This window comes from Ictalurus furcatus, chromosome 21 (genome assembly GCF_023375685.1).
Source record: "Ictalurus furcatus strain D&B chromosome 21, Billie_1.0, whole genome shotgun sequence".
NCBI classification, from domain to species: Eukaryota; Metazoa; Chordata; class Actinopteri; order Siluriformes; family Ictaluridae; genus Ictalurus; species Ictalurus furcatus.
In genome coordinates, this window is record NC_071275.1 from 12,760,711 (window position 1) to 12,777,226 (window position 16,516).

At 37.2% G+C, this 16,516-nt stretch overlaps 1 protein-coding gene across 1 annotated transcript in view; it reads right to left on the reverse strand.

The window, feature by feature from the left end:
- Nucleotides 1-856: 856 nt before the first annotated feature.
- nfasca (neurofascin homolog (chicken) a) overlaps nt 857-16,516 on the reverse strand; it is a 72,194-nt gene continuing 56,534 nt past the window's right edge. Inside the window, exons 26-28 of the mRNA XM_053652670.1 lie at nt 9,304-9,435; nt 9,067-9,136; nt 857-5,413 (exon numbers count right to left, since the gene is read on the reverse strand). Of these exons, the coding sequence (XP_053508645.1) occupies nt 5,185-5,413; nt 9,067-9,136; nt 9,304-9,435 (431 nt within the window). The 3' untranslated portion in view covers nt 857-5,184. The remainder of the gene's footprint in view (nt 5,414-9,066; nt 9,137-9,303; nt 9,436-16,516) is intronic.

Sequence of the window (16,516 nt, forward strand, 5' to 3'; positions counted from 1 at the left end):
TCAAGCTCCAGCACTGCCAGGCTCTGGGTTACTGATCAGAAGGTCAGGGTTCAAGCCCCAGCACTGCCAAGCTGCCACTGTTGAGCAAGGGGCACTGTATCATGGCTGACTCCAACTTCCTGGCATGCTGGGGTAGGCGAAGAAAAGAATTTCACTGTGCTGTATATAATATAAAGACCAATAAAGATTCATTATCATTATCCCAGCAAATTCAGCCCAAGAGCAGACCGTCTGCAAAAAGAAGTCTCCAAGAACCCCAAAATTTCATCACAGGATCTGCTAGTAAGTCTTGCAACTGTTGGTGTCAAAGTGCATATTTCTACAATCAGAAAGAGATTGCACAAATTTGACCTGCATGGGAGGCATGCTGTCTAAAAACATTAAAGCAAGACCATAGTTTTCAATGAGCATATAGGCAAAGTCCAGGGCTGTGTTCTGGAGAGACGAATCAAAGAGAGAGTTGTTTGCCCACAGTAATAGCAGACATGTTTGCTTTGCTGCATTAGGGACTGGACAGCTTGTATTCATTGATTCAGCTATGAATTCTGCATCATATCCAAGAGTGCTTGAAGATAATGCGAGGCCATCTGTCCGAAAGTTGAAATTGAACCGAAAGTGGACCTTTCAACAGGATAATGATCCTAAGCAAACTAGCAAATCCACCAAGGAATGGTTCAAAAAGAAGAAATGGAGGGTTATGGAATGGCCTAGTCAAAGCCCGGATTTGAATCCCACTGAAATGTTGTGGGGGGATTTGAAACAGGAGGTACATACAAGAAAAGCCTCAAACATCTTGCAACTGAAAGAATATTGCATAGAAGATTGGTCAAAAATTCCAGCAAGCCTGGTGGACAATTCTGCAAATCACCTACAAGAAGTTATCACAAAAATATCACATCGATTGATATTTCTGTTGAATAAATGATTGGAAAAGTTCATTTTCCTTGTGGTTTTGTTCAAGTACATCAACTTTATTACTTGGCACTATATAAAAGATGATCAAATGTTTGCTTGTCCAAATATATTTAAAAAAAAATTCACATGACTGTAGTGTTATAAACCTGGCTAGAACGTTATTTCATTCTCTCTTCTTCATGGGCAAGGAAAAAAGTCTGTGAAAGCAGTAAAAATGTCTGTTAAGATATGCATCCAAGGTCCAAAATAGGGAAAATAGACACACATTAAATGCTCATTTGCATGTACAATAGGGTCTCTCCCCAAGTTGGAGACTGTGAGTCCATTTACTGTACTTTGCAGATTTACATAATATGCAATTACCCTAAATGGTGGTTCCAAGCCTCAGAGACATCACTGCCACCATTATCCATGTGCTTTCATTTGGTCAATGCACGCAAGTCATCAGTCTACACCTTCATTCAACTGACATTGATGGTAAGGAAAAACAAGACTGGCAAAATATTTGGTATAGAAGGTATTGGAGAAAGCCTAACAGCAATACTGTTTTCAGCATACCTGAGCCCACTTTTTCTCACCATTTTCATTTTGTAAAAATTCCTACTGCCATGTTAAAATCTATTCCAGTGTTTAATGTCTTCAAGGGAAGTCTGGAAGTCTGAAGTCTGTTAATTGAGTCTTATGTTAACTATAGACTGATACAAATTTCCAAGAAGTTATTGAGTAAGGGCATATGGGCATAAGGGCATATGAAGCATATTAACATTTGTTCATAAGCATAAACAAGAGCAATTAAATATTCCAAAAAATAAACATTCAGAGTTCATAAGCATAAACAAGAGCCCTAAAAATATTTTTTAATTAACATACAACAAAACAAAGCTTTATTATGTAGTAGTACTAGAAACTAATGTTATTTTACTCTGCTAAACTGAAAAAGAAATCGTTTTAATCACATTGTGCTTGCTGCCCACAGAAAGATCCTCTTCCCACTGCAAGTTCTGCATGTGGCCACTTGTGATGTCGATGAGGGTGTGTTAAGGGCAGTATTAGAACACAGGGTAGGTGAGTAGATGTCACAGGTCACAGGAGGAGGATATTATGAAGAAGCGATATAGTGAGGTACAGTGATGATGGGAAAACTGAAGTGACAAAATTCTTGCTTTACACAGTAACATGTACACCAATAGAAAGATAAGCTCAGCCCCCAGTAGATGAGGGCAAAATGCTACAATAGCAAAGCCTTACAGCCACCAAGATTCCTGCCCATAGGTTTGTGCAAGTAACTGGCTATAGACAGGACAAATATGCACAAAAGAAACGGAAAAGCAGGGCAAACAACTTGGCCTCATTCAATACTTGAGACCAGGACTGAAGTAAGAATAATAGCTGAAACCAAAAAAATATTCAATCCAAGCATATTATTTTGAACTGCATTCAGTACAAAATAGGCTATATTTGAAACTCACATAGTATTTAACAACACAAACAAGAGATATCATTACAAGCCTAACGAATTGACAAATAAAGAATTAGTCCTAACCTAGTCTCAAAGCAAACCCGTATGCAGAACCTGACCAGGAATTTGATTAATAAAAATAAAACCATGTTGCAGTCACTGTCAACAGTCAATTTATTACAGCTGAACTTTAGCTCAGCGAGATGTGGACATGCCTCCTGACAACTCTTCAGCTCATTATATTTCACTACTTTTGTCAGAAAGTAAATATACAGAGACACAAGTTTATGATATATATGATATGACAATCAACCTAATACAATAACAATGTGGATCCCCCCAAAAGACAGATTTTGGTGAAAACTAGGGGTCCTCTGGCTGGACCTTGGTGGACGCAGCACTGCCAAGACCCTCATAATTCAATTTCTAAGTGTGAAGTAAAAAATCTACAGATGGGTGACAAAGTAAAATAAAAAATGTAAAAAAACATACATTCTTTGGCTACCACAAGCCACCAGAACAGCTTCAATGGACATAGGCATTGACTCTACTGGAACTGTATTGGAGGAATGAATATTGACTGCACTCAAGTAGTGTTGTAAGGATGGTGGTGGAGAGAGTTGTCTAAAATGTCACTCTAAAATGTAGGTCAGTTGAGAGCTATTTGAGTTGAGATCTGGTGACTGTGAAGGCCACAGCATATGCTTTTATCATTTTCATCCTCAAAAAATTATTGAGTAAGTTGATGTGAGCTGTGGATGGGGGTGGGTACATCCGGGAACAGACCACTCCCATCAGGATAGAAATGCTTAATCTCTGAGTAAAGATGATCAATAAGAAGAACTTCATATTGATTTGCTATAATGTTTCCCTCTAAGGGAACAAGTGGGCCCAAACCATGCAAGCAAAATGACCTCCACAGCATAAAAGAGCCACCAGGTTTCCCTTTAATTTGCCACCCGTCTGTAAATCAGTATTTACATTTATGAAAGAGAGCACAAAACTGTGTCTGAACAAAATAAACAAACAGGTTTTTTCTGTGTCATGTAAAAGTGACAAGAAATAAATTAAAATATATTAACACATTGAAACAGTAATACAATAACAGTAATACAAAATAAACAGCACTATTAACAGATAAAACATACATTTAATGGATTCAAACATTTAATTAGTGGATAAAACATCCACTGCCCGTATCCCACCCATCCATTATTACACAGTATGGGTCTGATATAATTTTTTTAAGTACATGTTTACTGTACCTTATGTTAGGTGAGAAACTATTCAGTGACCTCATGAGACAAGCAGTTAAAATTGGGTGTTCATTAAATTAATCAGCAATATATTAATCATATAAATTGTATAAATGAAATACAAATAAATATTTAATTGTACATACACTGAGCCCTCTGTATGAAGTAACTATATTGGTGCTGTATTTGCAGAAGCTAGGTGGCCATGCCCACCACTGTGAGTGGCACTAGACTTCAAGTTGCTTTTTAGGCAGTGTTAAAACCAAGCTCTGAAAATAAAGCATGCTAAATCATATGGTCCCCGATTTAAGCAATTTAAATATTTTTTTCACATAACATCACACTATGCAATGTTTTAATATCGAAACTAGTGTCTGGATTCACGTTTCGTTTTTTGTTTCTGTAAGATGTGGGAGATATAGAAGATTAAAATGGTTGATAATATCAAGCATGGTACTGATGGTAAAAAATTTTCAATAGTGAATTAACTTTGCTTATGCAAGCCTTTTAGCATTACTGCTTCCACGTCTATCCATCTACTTTGCACCTAAACACCCTAGAACAAACTTACTAAAACAAAGACCACAGCCCAAAATACTAGAAAAAATAGTGGATGTCAGATTAATTAATCATCATCATCATCATCATCATCATCATCCCCATTATGTAATATATAGTGCCAGCTATTAAAAAAATGATTATACAATTGTGTTTTATTGAGCTAACAGAGATAAAGTCTTCTTTTCAACCTCTCTATTGTCTCTCGCACAAACAAGACCATGCTCCAAAATAAAGTGTGTTTATTTTTTGTTTGCATGATTGTTTGTTCGTTTTTACTTTGATAAATGATGGTGCTTGCCTTCAGCTCTATAACCATCAGCGGTGATAATTAGAAATGCTATAGATGCAGCCAATGAAAATATACTTGCAAAAATAGGCATCAAACTACAGCAGATATGTCCACTGCTAGGGCACGGGTGCCAGGATGTATAGCATTTCAGTGACTTAATAGTAACTTAATGCTTTTTGCATTATAAAAGAAAAGAAGAAATTTGATCACCCAATTTCAACCAAAAGTAAATTATGGTAATATATAGTGCATAGATTTTTATGGTACAGCAAGCTGTGCCAGCACTGATTACAGCATTCATATATCTTTTATTGACACATCTATCATATTATTGGCATTTGCCAATGTTCCTTTGTTGATTTGGCCAACTACTGATACAGTCACAGGACTGCTGCTTGTGTCTGCTTTTCTCTGATATTAGAAAGTATGAATGTGGGTTCAGGATTAAAAAAAAAAAAAAAGCCACAGAAAATGCTTGAAAGTCTCAGGTTGCTGTTGTCTTCCCTGTGCCCCATTGCCCTAAAGGCACACTGAAGTCCGAGTTCTGAATTCCCCTCCATCAGGGGTTTGTTTCTCACCCCTGCTTTCTTCATAGGGACTGTGCATCTCAGTGTTAAGTGTGTATATGTGGTTCCAAATTTCTCTCTATGTATATATTGAATTACTTGTGTGTGCATTTGGCCTTCTGTTCATTCTGGAAGAATCTACGCCAGAGAATAGATGGCATTGACAGGTGATGTGGCCTCTGAGCTCTCGTTGCCCTCCGTCTCCTCCTTATCCTTCCTGACTGTGTACTGGCCTATGAAGGAGCCATCCTCATTGAACTGGCCATCCCCTCCCTCTCCGTAGTCTACTAGACTGTCGTCACTTTCCTTGACGTTGCCGTCTAGAGAGGTCTGACTTCCCTGCAAAGGCTTGTTGTCCTCATCGCTGCTGTTGTGGTAGTAGAAAAAGACAAGTGATTAAGCTAACATTCCACTTTGCAACTCTTCCAAATCCTACACTCATGAAATTGAATTTCAGTTTGAATAACAAGTTCTGTAAACTGAAAGGGGGCACTCCACAGACCATCTATCCTTACGGTCACAAAGCAGAATTGCAGCTAGTTGAATGAAGTCTGTAAACTAAATTGTATCCACTGAATTGCACCCTTTCACTCCTACACTTACTACTACTAGGACAACAAGCAAAAAGTACACAGAACAGGAGGATTTGAGCTGCCTTACTCTTTTGGTACCTTTACATTTTTAAGCAAAAAGGCGAATCTGCACCGGATAGCAAACCCATATTTTCTACCTGTAGTTCAGGAGAAAAACAATAGTGCAAATGAACGAGAAACTACAACATCTAAGCAAAAGCTTCCTTAAAAAAAGTTGTTTTTTTTTTTTAAAGCCTTTCAAAGTTAAAAAAAAAAGGAGGTTGGGGGTGAGAGAAGTATGTGGGGTAGACCCTTCATTTATGAACCACTGTGGTCTACAGAGAATCATTCTTCATGGTTCAGGCTGTATTTACTAAATAATTAGGACACATATGTCCGTTTAACTGCATGCTGGTGTTGTTTGTGAAGAGAAAGCCTAATCATGCAAGAAGTGTAGTACCTTAGCAAGGTGCCAAAAAGATGCACATAAAAAAGAAATGCTTATGTTAAGACAAAAGCTTTTGCAATTTTTTTTAATGAATAAATAATTATTCTCATTTTGTGGAATATCAGTGGGCCATGCACTTATTTACAGGAAATATGTCAGATTACTTTTTCCTTTATGACAACCAATAATATTGTTAATTCCTTTCATTTCATTCATTCATTTAATTTAAACTTCACATAAGCAATAAACATTGCCTAATATACTGTATATTGTAATTTTTTGCTTATAAAAATTATGATAAGGCTAGAAGACATGGTTCCTTGCTCTAACAACTCATCAGTTTCAGACCCACACCAATATCAGTGACAGTGTGATTACGGGATCAATGAAAAAGCATTGGGAACATTATTAAAGTGAACTTATTAATTCCTTAATTTAAACTAGATTTAAACCATATTGTTTTGGTAACTGTACCACAATCGTCTAGCCTCCATCAAAATGAGATACAGGCCAACCTGAAACTGCTTATCATGAGTTTTTGTTTTAATCAATTAACCAACAATTATGAGTGATACAGTAATGAAGCTCCAAGACAAATATATTACTGTATAAAAGACTTTAAAGGAATAATTAGTAAAGCTTAAATAATGTATGTTAATAATTCAATAAAGAATTGTGTACTTAAAAATTGAAAATGAACATTGAAATTATTTAGGAGTGTCAGGGTTAACTTACAGGCAAAGTTTAAAAGCCTCTGAGGTGAAAAAGGGGAAAACCAGCCTTACTATATTTTACGATGTTAAATAATTGAATGTAGCTGATGCATTAGGGTCAAACCAGAGGTCTAACAAAGAGTTATGGTAAAGAATCTCAGTGAAATTCACCTTTTTTTAAAAAAAAAAATTGGCTCCAATATTGTATATTATAGTTTGTTTAGACCAACATGGTAATTGAATAAAACCAAAAACTCAAAGCAGACAATGTATAAACTGTAGAGTAGAAAGTCTGAAGCAGCTGTTTCCTCTACTTTCATACCTTTTCCTTTCAAGAGACCTTCATGGACCAAGAGGGGAAAAATGAGAGGAGGGTTAAAAATAGAGGAGGGAAAACCAGTTAGAAGAAGCCACTGGAAAGGGACTGAAAATGTACTAATAGCTAAACACATACATCTATCCAACATTTTATTTTTGTAACATTTGTTTCCCTATCGATCTGTTCAAGCTAAAAGCTACGCATTTGCTGTTTCTGCTGATTGTCTACTAGCTGGATTGCTGGCCTCTAGTAAATGTAATCATACTATAGCAAAATAACAGTAAACTATAACCACTAAACTAAAACTCAAGATAGAGGTCACATTTTCACAGAACCTGGAAAAATTTACATTTTACCATTTTACATGCATGTTTCATAGCTTTGAGTTCATTTTGCTGCAGGTCAGATTAGAGCAGTGCCATCGTTAAACCACATGCAGGAAAAACAGTCTGTTTCAAGTTGTTAGCTGTCTTGCCAGATATAAGAACAGTACCTCAAGGGTCTCAAACACTGGCAAATGGAAAGGCACTTTGCCCTTAACTGCTACTCCAATACAACAATTTGAGCTGTGACACAGAAGTCTAATAAAAAAAAGCTGTCACTCACTTACAGTAAACTGTCTTTTATGGGGAGTGTTTCTGTACCTGGCAGATTGTTTTGGTTCATAAATATTAAATGTTGCTGTTACTGTAATCTATACTAGACTAGAATAACTCTATCATTCACTATAAGTGCATCATTTTAAATAAAGACATATTTAACAAATGTTTGACACCCTTGAATTGGATATCAGCTGTAGCCCCTCCCATGTAGCTGACTTCCCCTTCCAAAAACAACCAATAGCTGACATGCTCAGGCTAAGAGGGATGCTGTGTTGAAACCAAATACCTGTTTTCGTTCCTTAACAGTGTTCGGTGATTGGGGGGACAAGGATTTAATTTGAGAGGGACAGAGGTGTTAGTACCAGAACTATTAATTACTTGCAAAATACTGAGCCAATCATCAGAAGATATGCAATATCTAGTGATTAGATTAAGATGAATGCTAAAAAGGTGATAAAACTCTTATAACTGGCTGCACGTTGTATTTTTAAACCACTGGTTTAAGCTTAACCGCTTTAAGATGTTCCACAGAAGAAAACCACCTCAATCATAGTTTCTGCATAATGTACCTATTAATGCAGTTATAAAAAAAAATATTATGATGGATGAACTAACAGAGTCTAGATTATGCAATAAAGACATTAGAAAGCACTCCTGCACATGTTGCTAATGATTTCCCATCATGACTACTTCTTAGAATAAATACATAGATATGATTAGCACCATACTGCAAAGTTTTGTTAGCTGCCAAACAGCACACACACCTTCTGTGTGGTCAGACAGTATGCTATACAGTATGTTACATAATGCCAAACAGAAAATATTGTTCAGTTTTAAGCCTCAAGTCAGGCTTTTTAAAGCTGATGTCAGCAATGCCATGAGCCTCCCTTCTATAATAACAGCATTGATACACTGGTGAGCCACTCCATGGCCATTGCCCATGTACCGCTCTCAGTGAAGCTTGAGCTTACGTAATGAGATTGTGGTTTTTGCAAAGCTTTTTTTTTTTTTTTGGATGTTTATGTTAGATTTTGATGATGAATATTATCTAACGGGATTGTGATTAGTGTAAGTTTTGAGTTTGTTTAATTAAGCCTGTTAAACTTTGTTGCCAATCTTTAAATTAGATTTGTTGCAAAGTTATTTATTAGTTTTGATTAGGACATAGAAAGACATGTCCCCCTCGTGTCTCTACGTTTTCCAAGCTAACCTGAAACAGGCAAAAAAAAAAAGGCACTCACCGTCAGGTAAAACACAAATACATGCACAATATAACATCTACAAAATCATAAGGCAGGATAGAGATCAAACTGGAAAATTAATTGTGATTATATGAAGCAATTATTAAAGCAGGACACACACTTACTGGTAATCAAATGATCCATCCTGGTCTTTGTGGTCCACAGGATCCAAAGGGAGGTCCTTTTTATCTCTCACTGAGGTCAATGGGAGTGAAGGGGCTCAGAATTAGCAAATGAATTTCAGTTCAGTGAATCCAAAACTTTTATATACAGTATCTACTGAATTATACTGAACTGCATTGAATGTTCAGTATAATATACAGTGAAATATATTGTATACTGCATGGCATTCTGTGTGTTACCTGGATATTTCCCTCCTCGGCTTCTTTTGATAAAGCAAACAATGAGCAGGATGAGAATGAGGAGTGCAATGGCACACATGAGACCAATGAACCAACCCTGCGTGGCAATGTCGACCTGGTCCGTAATGTAGGCTGTCAGACAACACACACACACGCACACACACAAACACATGCACAAAAAGTGAGGAGGGATTTGGAGAGCACATGAAAGACAGAAAGAGAGATTGTCCAAGAAAAAGAAAGGAAACTGAAGTTTCTGACATTGAACCATAAGTATAATTGCAAGCTAAATTAATTACTCACCACTATTTTCCTGTGATTTATGACCACAAAACCAAAACTGAGTCTTCAATGGATCTCTTTATGTTTCAGTAGGCAGAGCCTTCACTGACAACTACTCTTTATCAAAAACACATTAGCAATAACAAGAGTGCATTAGGACCCACATTATTTAACCCTGATCTGTGATAACAGTATTAGCCTAGAAATCACATTCTCTTCAGAGTTCTGAGAAAAAAACACACATGTACACCGAATGAATGAAAACACTTCCTTGATAATTAATGCATTCTACTACTACCCCATTCTGTAAATAACTGTATCCTGTCTGTCTAAATTTATCACTTAACTGTGATATGGGCCCATGCTGCTTAGTGCTACTATGGCCTGTGTTGCAAACAATATTAGCTTTTGTGTTTGTGCTTTGTAATCTTGAATATAATCTTGACTGTCCCTGAATCAGTAATGTGTTTTTGTGTTCAGAATTTGAGGATCAATATCAAATTCTGCTTCTTATTACAGGAGATGACATTGATTATTTAATTTGGCTTACCACACCCAAGGCACACAAGCATTCCAGGATTACAGCATCATATTAAAAATCTTCTATGCACTTTTTGATTTTTAGTACTGCAATAAAAACCACCACAATCAATAAATCCTGGTGGTATTTCCAAAAGCAAAGAAGCAAAGAGGAATAACTGAATGACTCATTCATTTATGAAAAGTGACCCTTATAACTTACTTCAACTTAGTTTATAACTTCACAGTAGAACAAATGTTAAACAGTATTCATTTTCAATTGACTGATGGTAATTATTATTTTTAAATGTCTGTGACTGTATAGTTCAGTGAAAGTGTACATCCCAGGATAATATCATTGTACAGAATATTACACTTTCTATATATAGGCTTAATCACCTATTACTATCAGGAAACCTCTCAGTGTATATGTTTTGCTAATGGCTGCAACAGTTGTTTTGCTACAAGAAAGGCATTCTGTGGTCATAAATTATATTTCATTCATTACATTACCTACTATGTCTGTGATAAGAGGAATGACAATAAACCCTACTAGACTTTATTTTTTGATTAATAACAGACTGTTGAACTACAATTGCCAATAGCACAAAATGAAACCATTTTCAGAAGTCAGATGTTCCTAATATCCAAATAATTCTTGAACAGACACTGAAACATATAAACTCGGCATTGCATCCTTTACACAACCAGCCCTCACCTCCACTGGTCTCGAAGGTGACATACTCGCTGGTGATGCTGGGCAGTTCGTGGGAATACACACGGAGCCGGTACTTAGCTCCAGCTATCAACCCAGCCAGCTTAATGGGGGGTTCATGTTTGAACAGCTCACGTTTCATAGACCCATTACCTTAGGAGGAGATGTAAGACAAATGTCTGTGAATCCAGGACTCAGCAACCTGCCAAAAACATGACTAGAAGCAGCCTTCACTTCCATGAGATGGAAGGTGCTGTGGATGTATTGAGACTAGAAGGTAAAAGTGCTCACACTGTATGCCAATGAACTTTTAAGGCTTATCATTTGAGGTCTTATCAAGTGTCTAAAGAAGTCTAAAGAAGGACAAGCCTAATAGAAATTTCCCACCAGACAGTGTGGCATGGCACAGCATGGTGACAAATTTGAATTCAGAACTATCTATATCCATATACAAGGAGATCTATATCCATATACAAAGCCAAGTGTACCAATAGTTTAGACTGCATGACAAGACTCTTATGAACAAACATTGAATTGAAGGATTTTTTTTTTGGCTAATAAATAAAAATTTATTTAACACATTAAATTGTACGATAAAATTGTGATCTTGCCTAAACCATTCAAAGAAAGGATCTTTTAAAAAAGAAGAAAATTTTGGAAGACAATTACTATACTAATGAGTTGTATTGAGACATTATCAGAACAATTCTGTGAAGAGTGCATTTGAACAACTGGTGACCTGAACTAGCTCTAACTCAACTTGAATGTCCTGCGAAATAAAATTCAGCAATGGTATCTAAGTAAAGAAATTGCCGTAGGAAACAATTGACCTCATTTATCAATTTTAGTCGTGTATGAATGTTTTCATAGGCCAAACCAAACCAAATATTCCAAGTACATTCCAACATGTAAATTACCAAGCACATTCACAGCACAGCTGATTTACATTTAGTGACAAAACTCCATAAAAGGCTAACTTCACCAAGAGCCGAAAATGACAAAATGACAATTACGTGGTGAAAGAGTGTCAGTGTCCTTGGAGGAAGTGTGTTAAATCCTTCAGTAATGCAGTTTAGCCAATGCAGAGCCTTAGCTGCCACAGATGTACACTAGCTATTTCTCCATTTACACAGCACTTCAGTTTGTCCTTAGGGAATGGCTAGTCTTCATTTATGGATTGCTCTTTATCAAGTCATTAATCTAAAATGCACTAGTTTCACAAAAATTTTATTTGATCTGCACATGCAATTAAAATAAATGAGCTTTTTAAACCTAGTAACACTTGTGTAGTAACTTAATAACACTTATGTAGTAACTTAGTAACACTTGGTAACTTACAAAGTAATTTGTATATAAAATTGCAACTCATGCCAATTATTATGATTTGAAGCCTATCAGTCAAGGCTCAAATCAGTAAGTCTCCTTATATGTAAATGTACACAAACTCAGGAGCCCTTGTAGAGTACAAATGTTTTTTTCTGATCTAACAGAATTTACATGAATACAAAAATTCTCAAGTAAATTTCTGAATAAATTAGTAAATATCCAGTTTGATAAATGAAGCCCTTTGACAAAATATAGGATCATGGATATTTTACCATTTGCCACACTGTCTGGTGGAATAGCATATGTCTCCATAGCAAGTGGTATAATGGAAGGGGAAAGTATTCCTTTCCTCAGATGGTACAAAAAATGCAATAACATTAATGGTCTTTGATTCTGGGTCAGTACTGCACTGTACAACTGTACAATACAATTCAGGGGTTGATTGAGCAACAGTCTCAAACGTCTACAGACCTTTTCTTATATCAAATGAAAATTCACACCAACATCACATTATGCCTCCTCAGAGAAAAGCCAAGCTAGTATAATGGTGTTAAGAGCATGAGCATTACTTGAGGGGTATTCCAGAAGCTGGTGACAGCATGCAACATGCTAAAATAAGAAGCAGTCACACACTGCTTGTGTAGAATTCAGTCATTTCCACTCCCTGAATTTTACTACAGCACATGCCTTTTCTATGATGAACCACAGCAACGATAAAATATGGCTTAAGTGTGATGGCTAGCTAAAGCTACAAGGTGAACCAAACTGACATTTGCTCAGGACTGTTCATCTTTGGTGTCCCACAGAATCTTAATGAAATAATGACCCATCATTTGTAGCTTTAGCTTTTTGAAGAAGAAAAAAACTAATGGTTTTTCCAGAAAAATTGATGGGCATGCTGGATTGTAGGGGGATATGGGGTCGGGGAATACATAATACATTTTAAAGCAGTATTTAATATTTACAAACTACAACAAATGAAGGCAACATCATACAAACAATTTTCCTGTCCACCTTCACACGCCATGTCATAGTATGGCACACACACAGAGCATGCGGCAGCCAGCTATTTAACAGGACTGGAGTAAGAGAGAGGGGTGGAGGGATAGAAGGTAGGCCTGTCAATAATCTAACTACATATCCTGTTTTGTGAGCGGAGAATTCTGCAGAGGTTACTTTACAACAGTGTGTGTGTGTGTGTGTGTGTGTGTGATATCATACAGTGCCATGATATCTAATCTATCCACTACTCCTTCCCACAAAACGCAGGTTCATGTTCATATTTTGTAAAGTCTGCTCAGATGAAACCATTAGCCGGCATACATTTACACTGTCTCAGAGTGTGACTGCTTCATCATGCCCTCATGTGCATGTTTCAAGGTCGAGACTGTGATTGTGATAGCCCCCTTGAGATAAAGTTGGGTAGAAAACATTAACCCCTTCATTATCCCTCTCCCCTAAAAGACAAAAGAGGAATACAGTAGAAGCCTAGGTTGCACATTAGTTGCCAGCCAGGCTCTTGCAGTTTGCTCACTAGGTAAGAACTGTGAGCCAAGCTAAGCAGCTGTGAAGCAGCCATACAAAGAAATATTAGCATAAAAGGCACATGGGGTGGAGGTACACAATCAGATTCAAATGGTAGTGAAAAATATAGACATGTGAAGAAGTAAAGACCAAGAGAGAAAGAGGATAGAGAGAGAGAGTGAGACAAAGGGAGACTGTTATCCAGCATCAGTTACTTAATACATAGCTCCCGCATAAATGCAGTGAGACTTTTGTGTAACAAGAAAGAGCTTTAATTATGTCATATGCTAATCCCAAAGCGCTACAAAAAAAAAAAAATGCATGACTAAAATTAGGGATATAGTTACAAGCATTAAATCTGTAAATTAGGCAGAAATGTAAAATGGTGTTAACCACATAAGAAAGGAAGGGGAGATTTTCATCAGAGAAAAATGTTTTGAATGGTGTTATCTCCAGGCATCTGGTGTAAAGAAGATTCTGTCTTTTGAGTAATTTTCTCCCTACTCACTCAAAATAAGAGGTTCTTTTTATTACTATTTGTCTCTTTCTCTCATTCTCTTCATTCCTCTTAATCACACTCTTTGTCCCACATTTACTCAAATCTCTCCCTGTTCCTGCGAGCCACCAGAAAGAATAGGAGCTTCCTAAAGGGAACTTTAAGGACTCACGAGGACACAAACCCAAAGCCCACTGAAATGACTCATTTCATCTCTCAGAGATGGCAGATGAAACAGAGCACTGCTGCTTTGTTCTTTCTAAAGTGCATGGATGGAATATCTATAAGGGTCATTGTACAAGAAGGTGCACAGAATGAAGAGTAGCATTGCTCATAGCTGTTAGGTATGATAAATGGTCCATTATTCTGTACAATATCTAAGCTATCACAGAACAAAAGGAGCTGGAATTCACAGCAATATCTGTAACTAAGCGTATCTCTGCAATAAACTCGGTAAGTTCTTCAGATGATCTTGGTCTTGATTTATGTCCTAGCAAGCCCAATCAAAAGCACTGAGGTTCCCTTCATAAGCTCTCAGTGGGAGAATCTGGGTCTTACTGTCCAGTGTGTAGTCTAGCACAAACTCGCTGCTGCCAACCGGGAAGTTGTGTTTCCAGCTGACGTTAGCATAGTCACTGTTAGCATCCACGGTCAGATTCCAGATCTTTACATGCGGGGCTAAGCAGAACAGGTGGGAGAGGAGTACATTTCACAAATTTCAACCACTGGAGGAAAGTGACAAGAGCTAATACTTACTACACCAGCATGACCACATTAATACGATTTTCTTATAAGTCCTGCCTTTAATATGATGAAGGCCTTTCTAAAGCCTCTTCATTACATTCTATAGGGACTGTCTTTTAATCTCACAAAGGAGTAACAAGCTAATGGGATGTCACAGTCAATACAAATAATCATATATGTCGATACTAATTTGGGGAAAATATCTTCGTTAAGGGCAAAGGTCAACTGTCAGTTAAGCTGCTTGTCAAAAATGGCCACTTAAGCTTGACAAGGCACCCATATAATGAATACTTCATCTGAAATGTCCAACTTATCTCAGTCAGCTACAACTGCGATTGAATTAACTGCCTTCTACGTTTACATTGACTTTTTATACTGCAGTCTGTGCAAATACCCAGCATGAAAGGCAGGGTGGGGTGGGTTGTAGTGGTGGTGGTAGTACTGGTAGTGGTAGTTGTAGTAGTTGTAGTAGTAGTTGTTGTAGTGGTTGGAGCAGGAGTAGTGGGGATGGCATCAGTTGTAGGGGCAATGGTGGTAGTTGTTGAGGTTGTAATGGTTGTACTTGGGATGGTAGGTGAGGAAAAGGGGGGAAGAAGAGAGGCAAACACCAAGACATCTGTGGAATCGATCACTGAGAGAGGAAGAGAGCAGCAGTTAAGCATATCAAAATGTAGTTAGTAGCACCAAAGATACACAAACAGAGATCAAAAGAGAATGACCTTGAACTACAATGTTGGACAGAATTCCCACAACTATAATTTAAAAATTCTTCTATTTCCATACAATATAAATTGTGAGGATGCTTCTAACTCACAGTGAAATTCCACATATATAAGTCTAACTAGAAATAAGACAGAAATTCAATTTATTACAAAGCATTCTGAATTGAATATGGGCACCAGATTTTACACTTTCCACTCATTTAAGATTAGGACAGTAGATTTCAGTTCCAGTCCTGGAGACCCCCAGCTCTGCTCTTGATGGGTTTGTTAATTACCGCTCCCATGAAACTACTGGAATGGCAATACCAATCAATTTTTTGTGCTATACACCAAAATCAAAGATCAAAAGATGGATATGATGGATACAGTTAGATACATTAAACAACACAAAACATAGAACCTTTTGTATCAGACCACCCAATTTTAGGTGAGCAAAAGTATAGGAACAGATAAGTCTTGAAGTAAATTAAAGTAAATAACATTTAATATTTGGTTGCATATCGCTTGCTTGCAGTAACTGCATCAAGTCTGCAACTCACTGACATCAGCAAATTCTTGGTTTCTTCTTTTTTGATGCTTTTCCAGGCTTTTACCCCAGCATCATTCAGCTGTTGTTTGCTTCGGGGAGTTTCTCCCTTCAGTCTCCTCTTCAGGAGGTGAAATGCATGCTCAATTGGGTTAAGATCTGGTGATTGATCTGAGTGGCTAAAAACTTCCAATTTTCCCCCCAGATAAAGTCATTTGTTGAGTTGGCAGTGTGTTTTGGATCATTGTCTTGCTGCATGGTAAAGTTTATCCCAATTATTTTGGATGCATTTCTCTGTAAATTGGAAGACACAATTTTCTAGAAGCAGCCTGTTCTACCTTCACCCCTGCCCTGTAAAG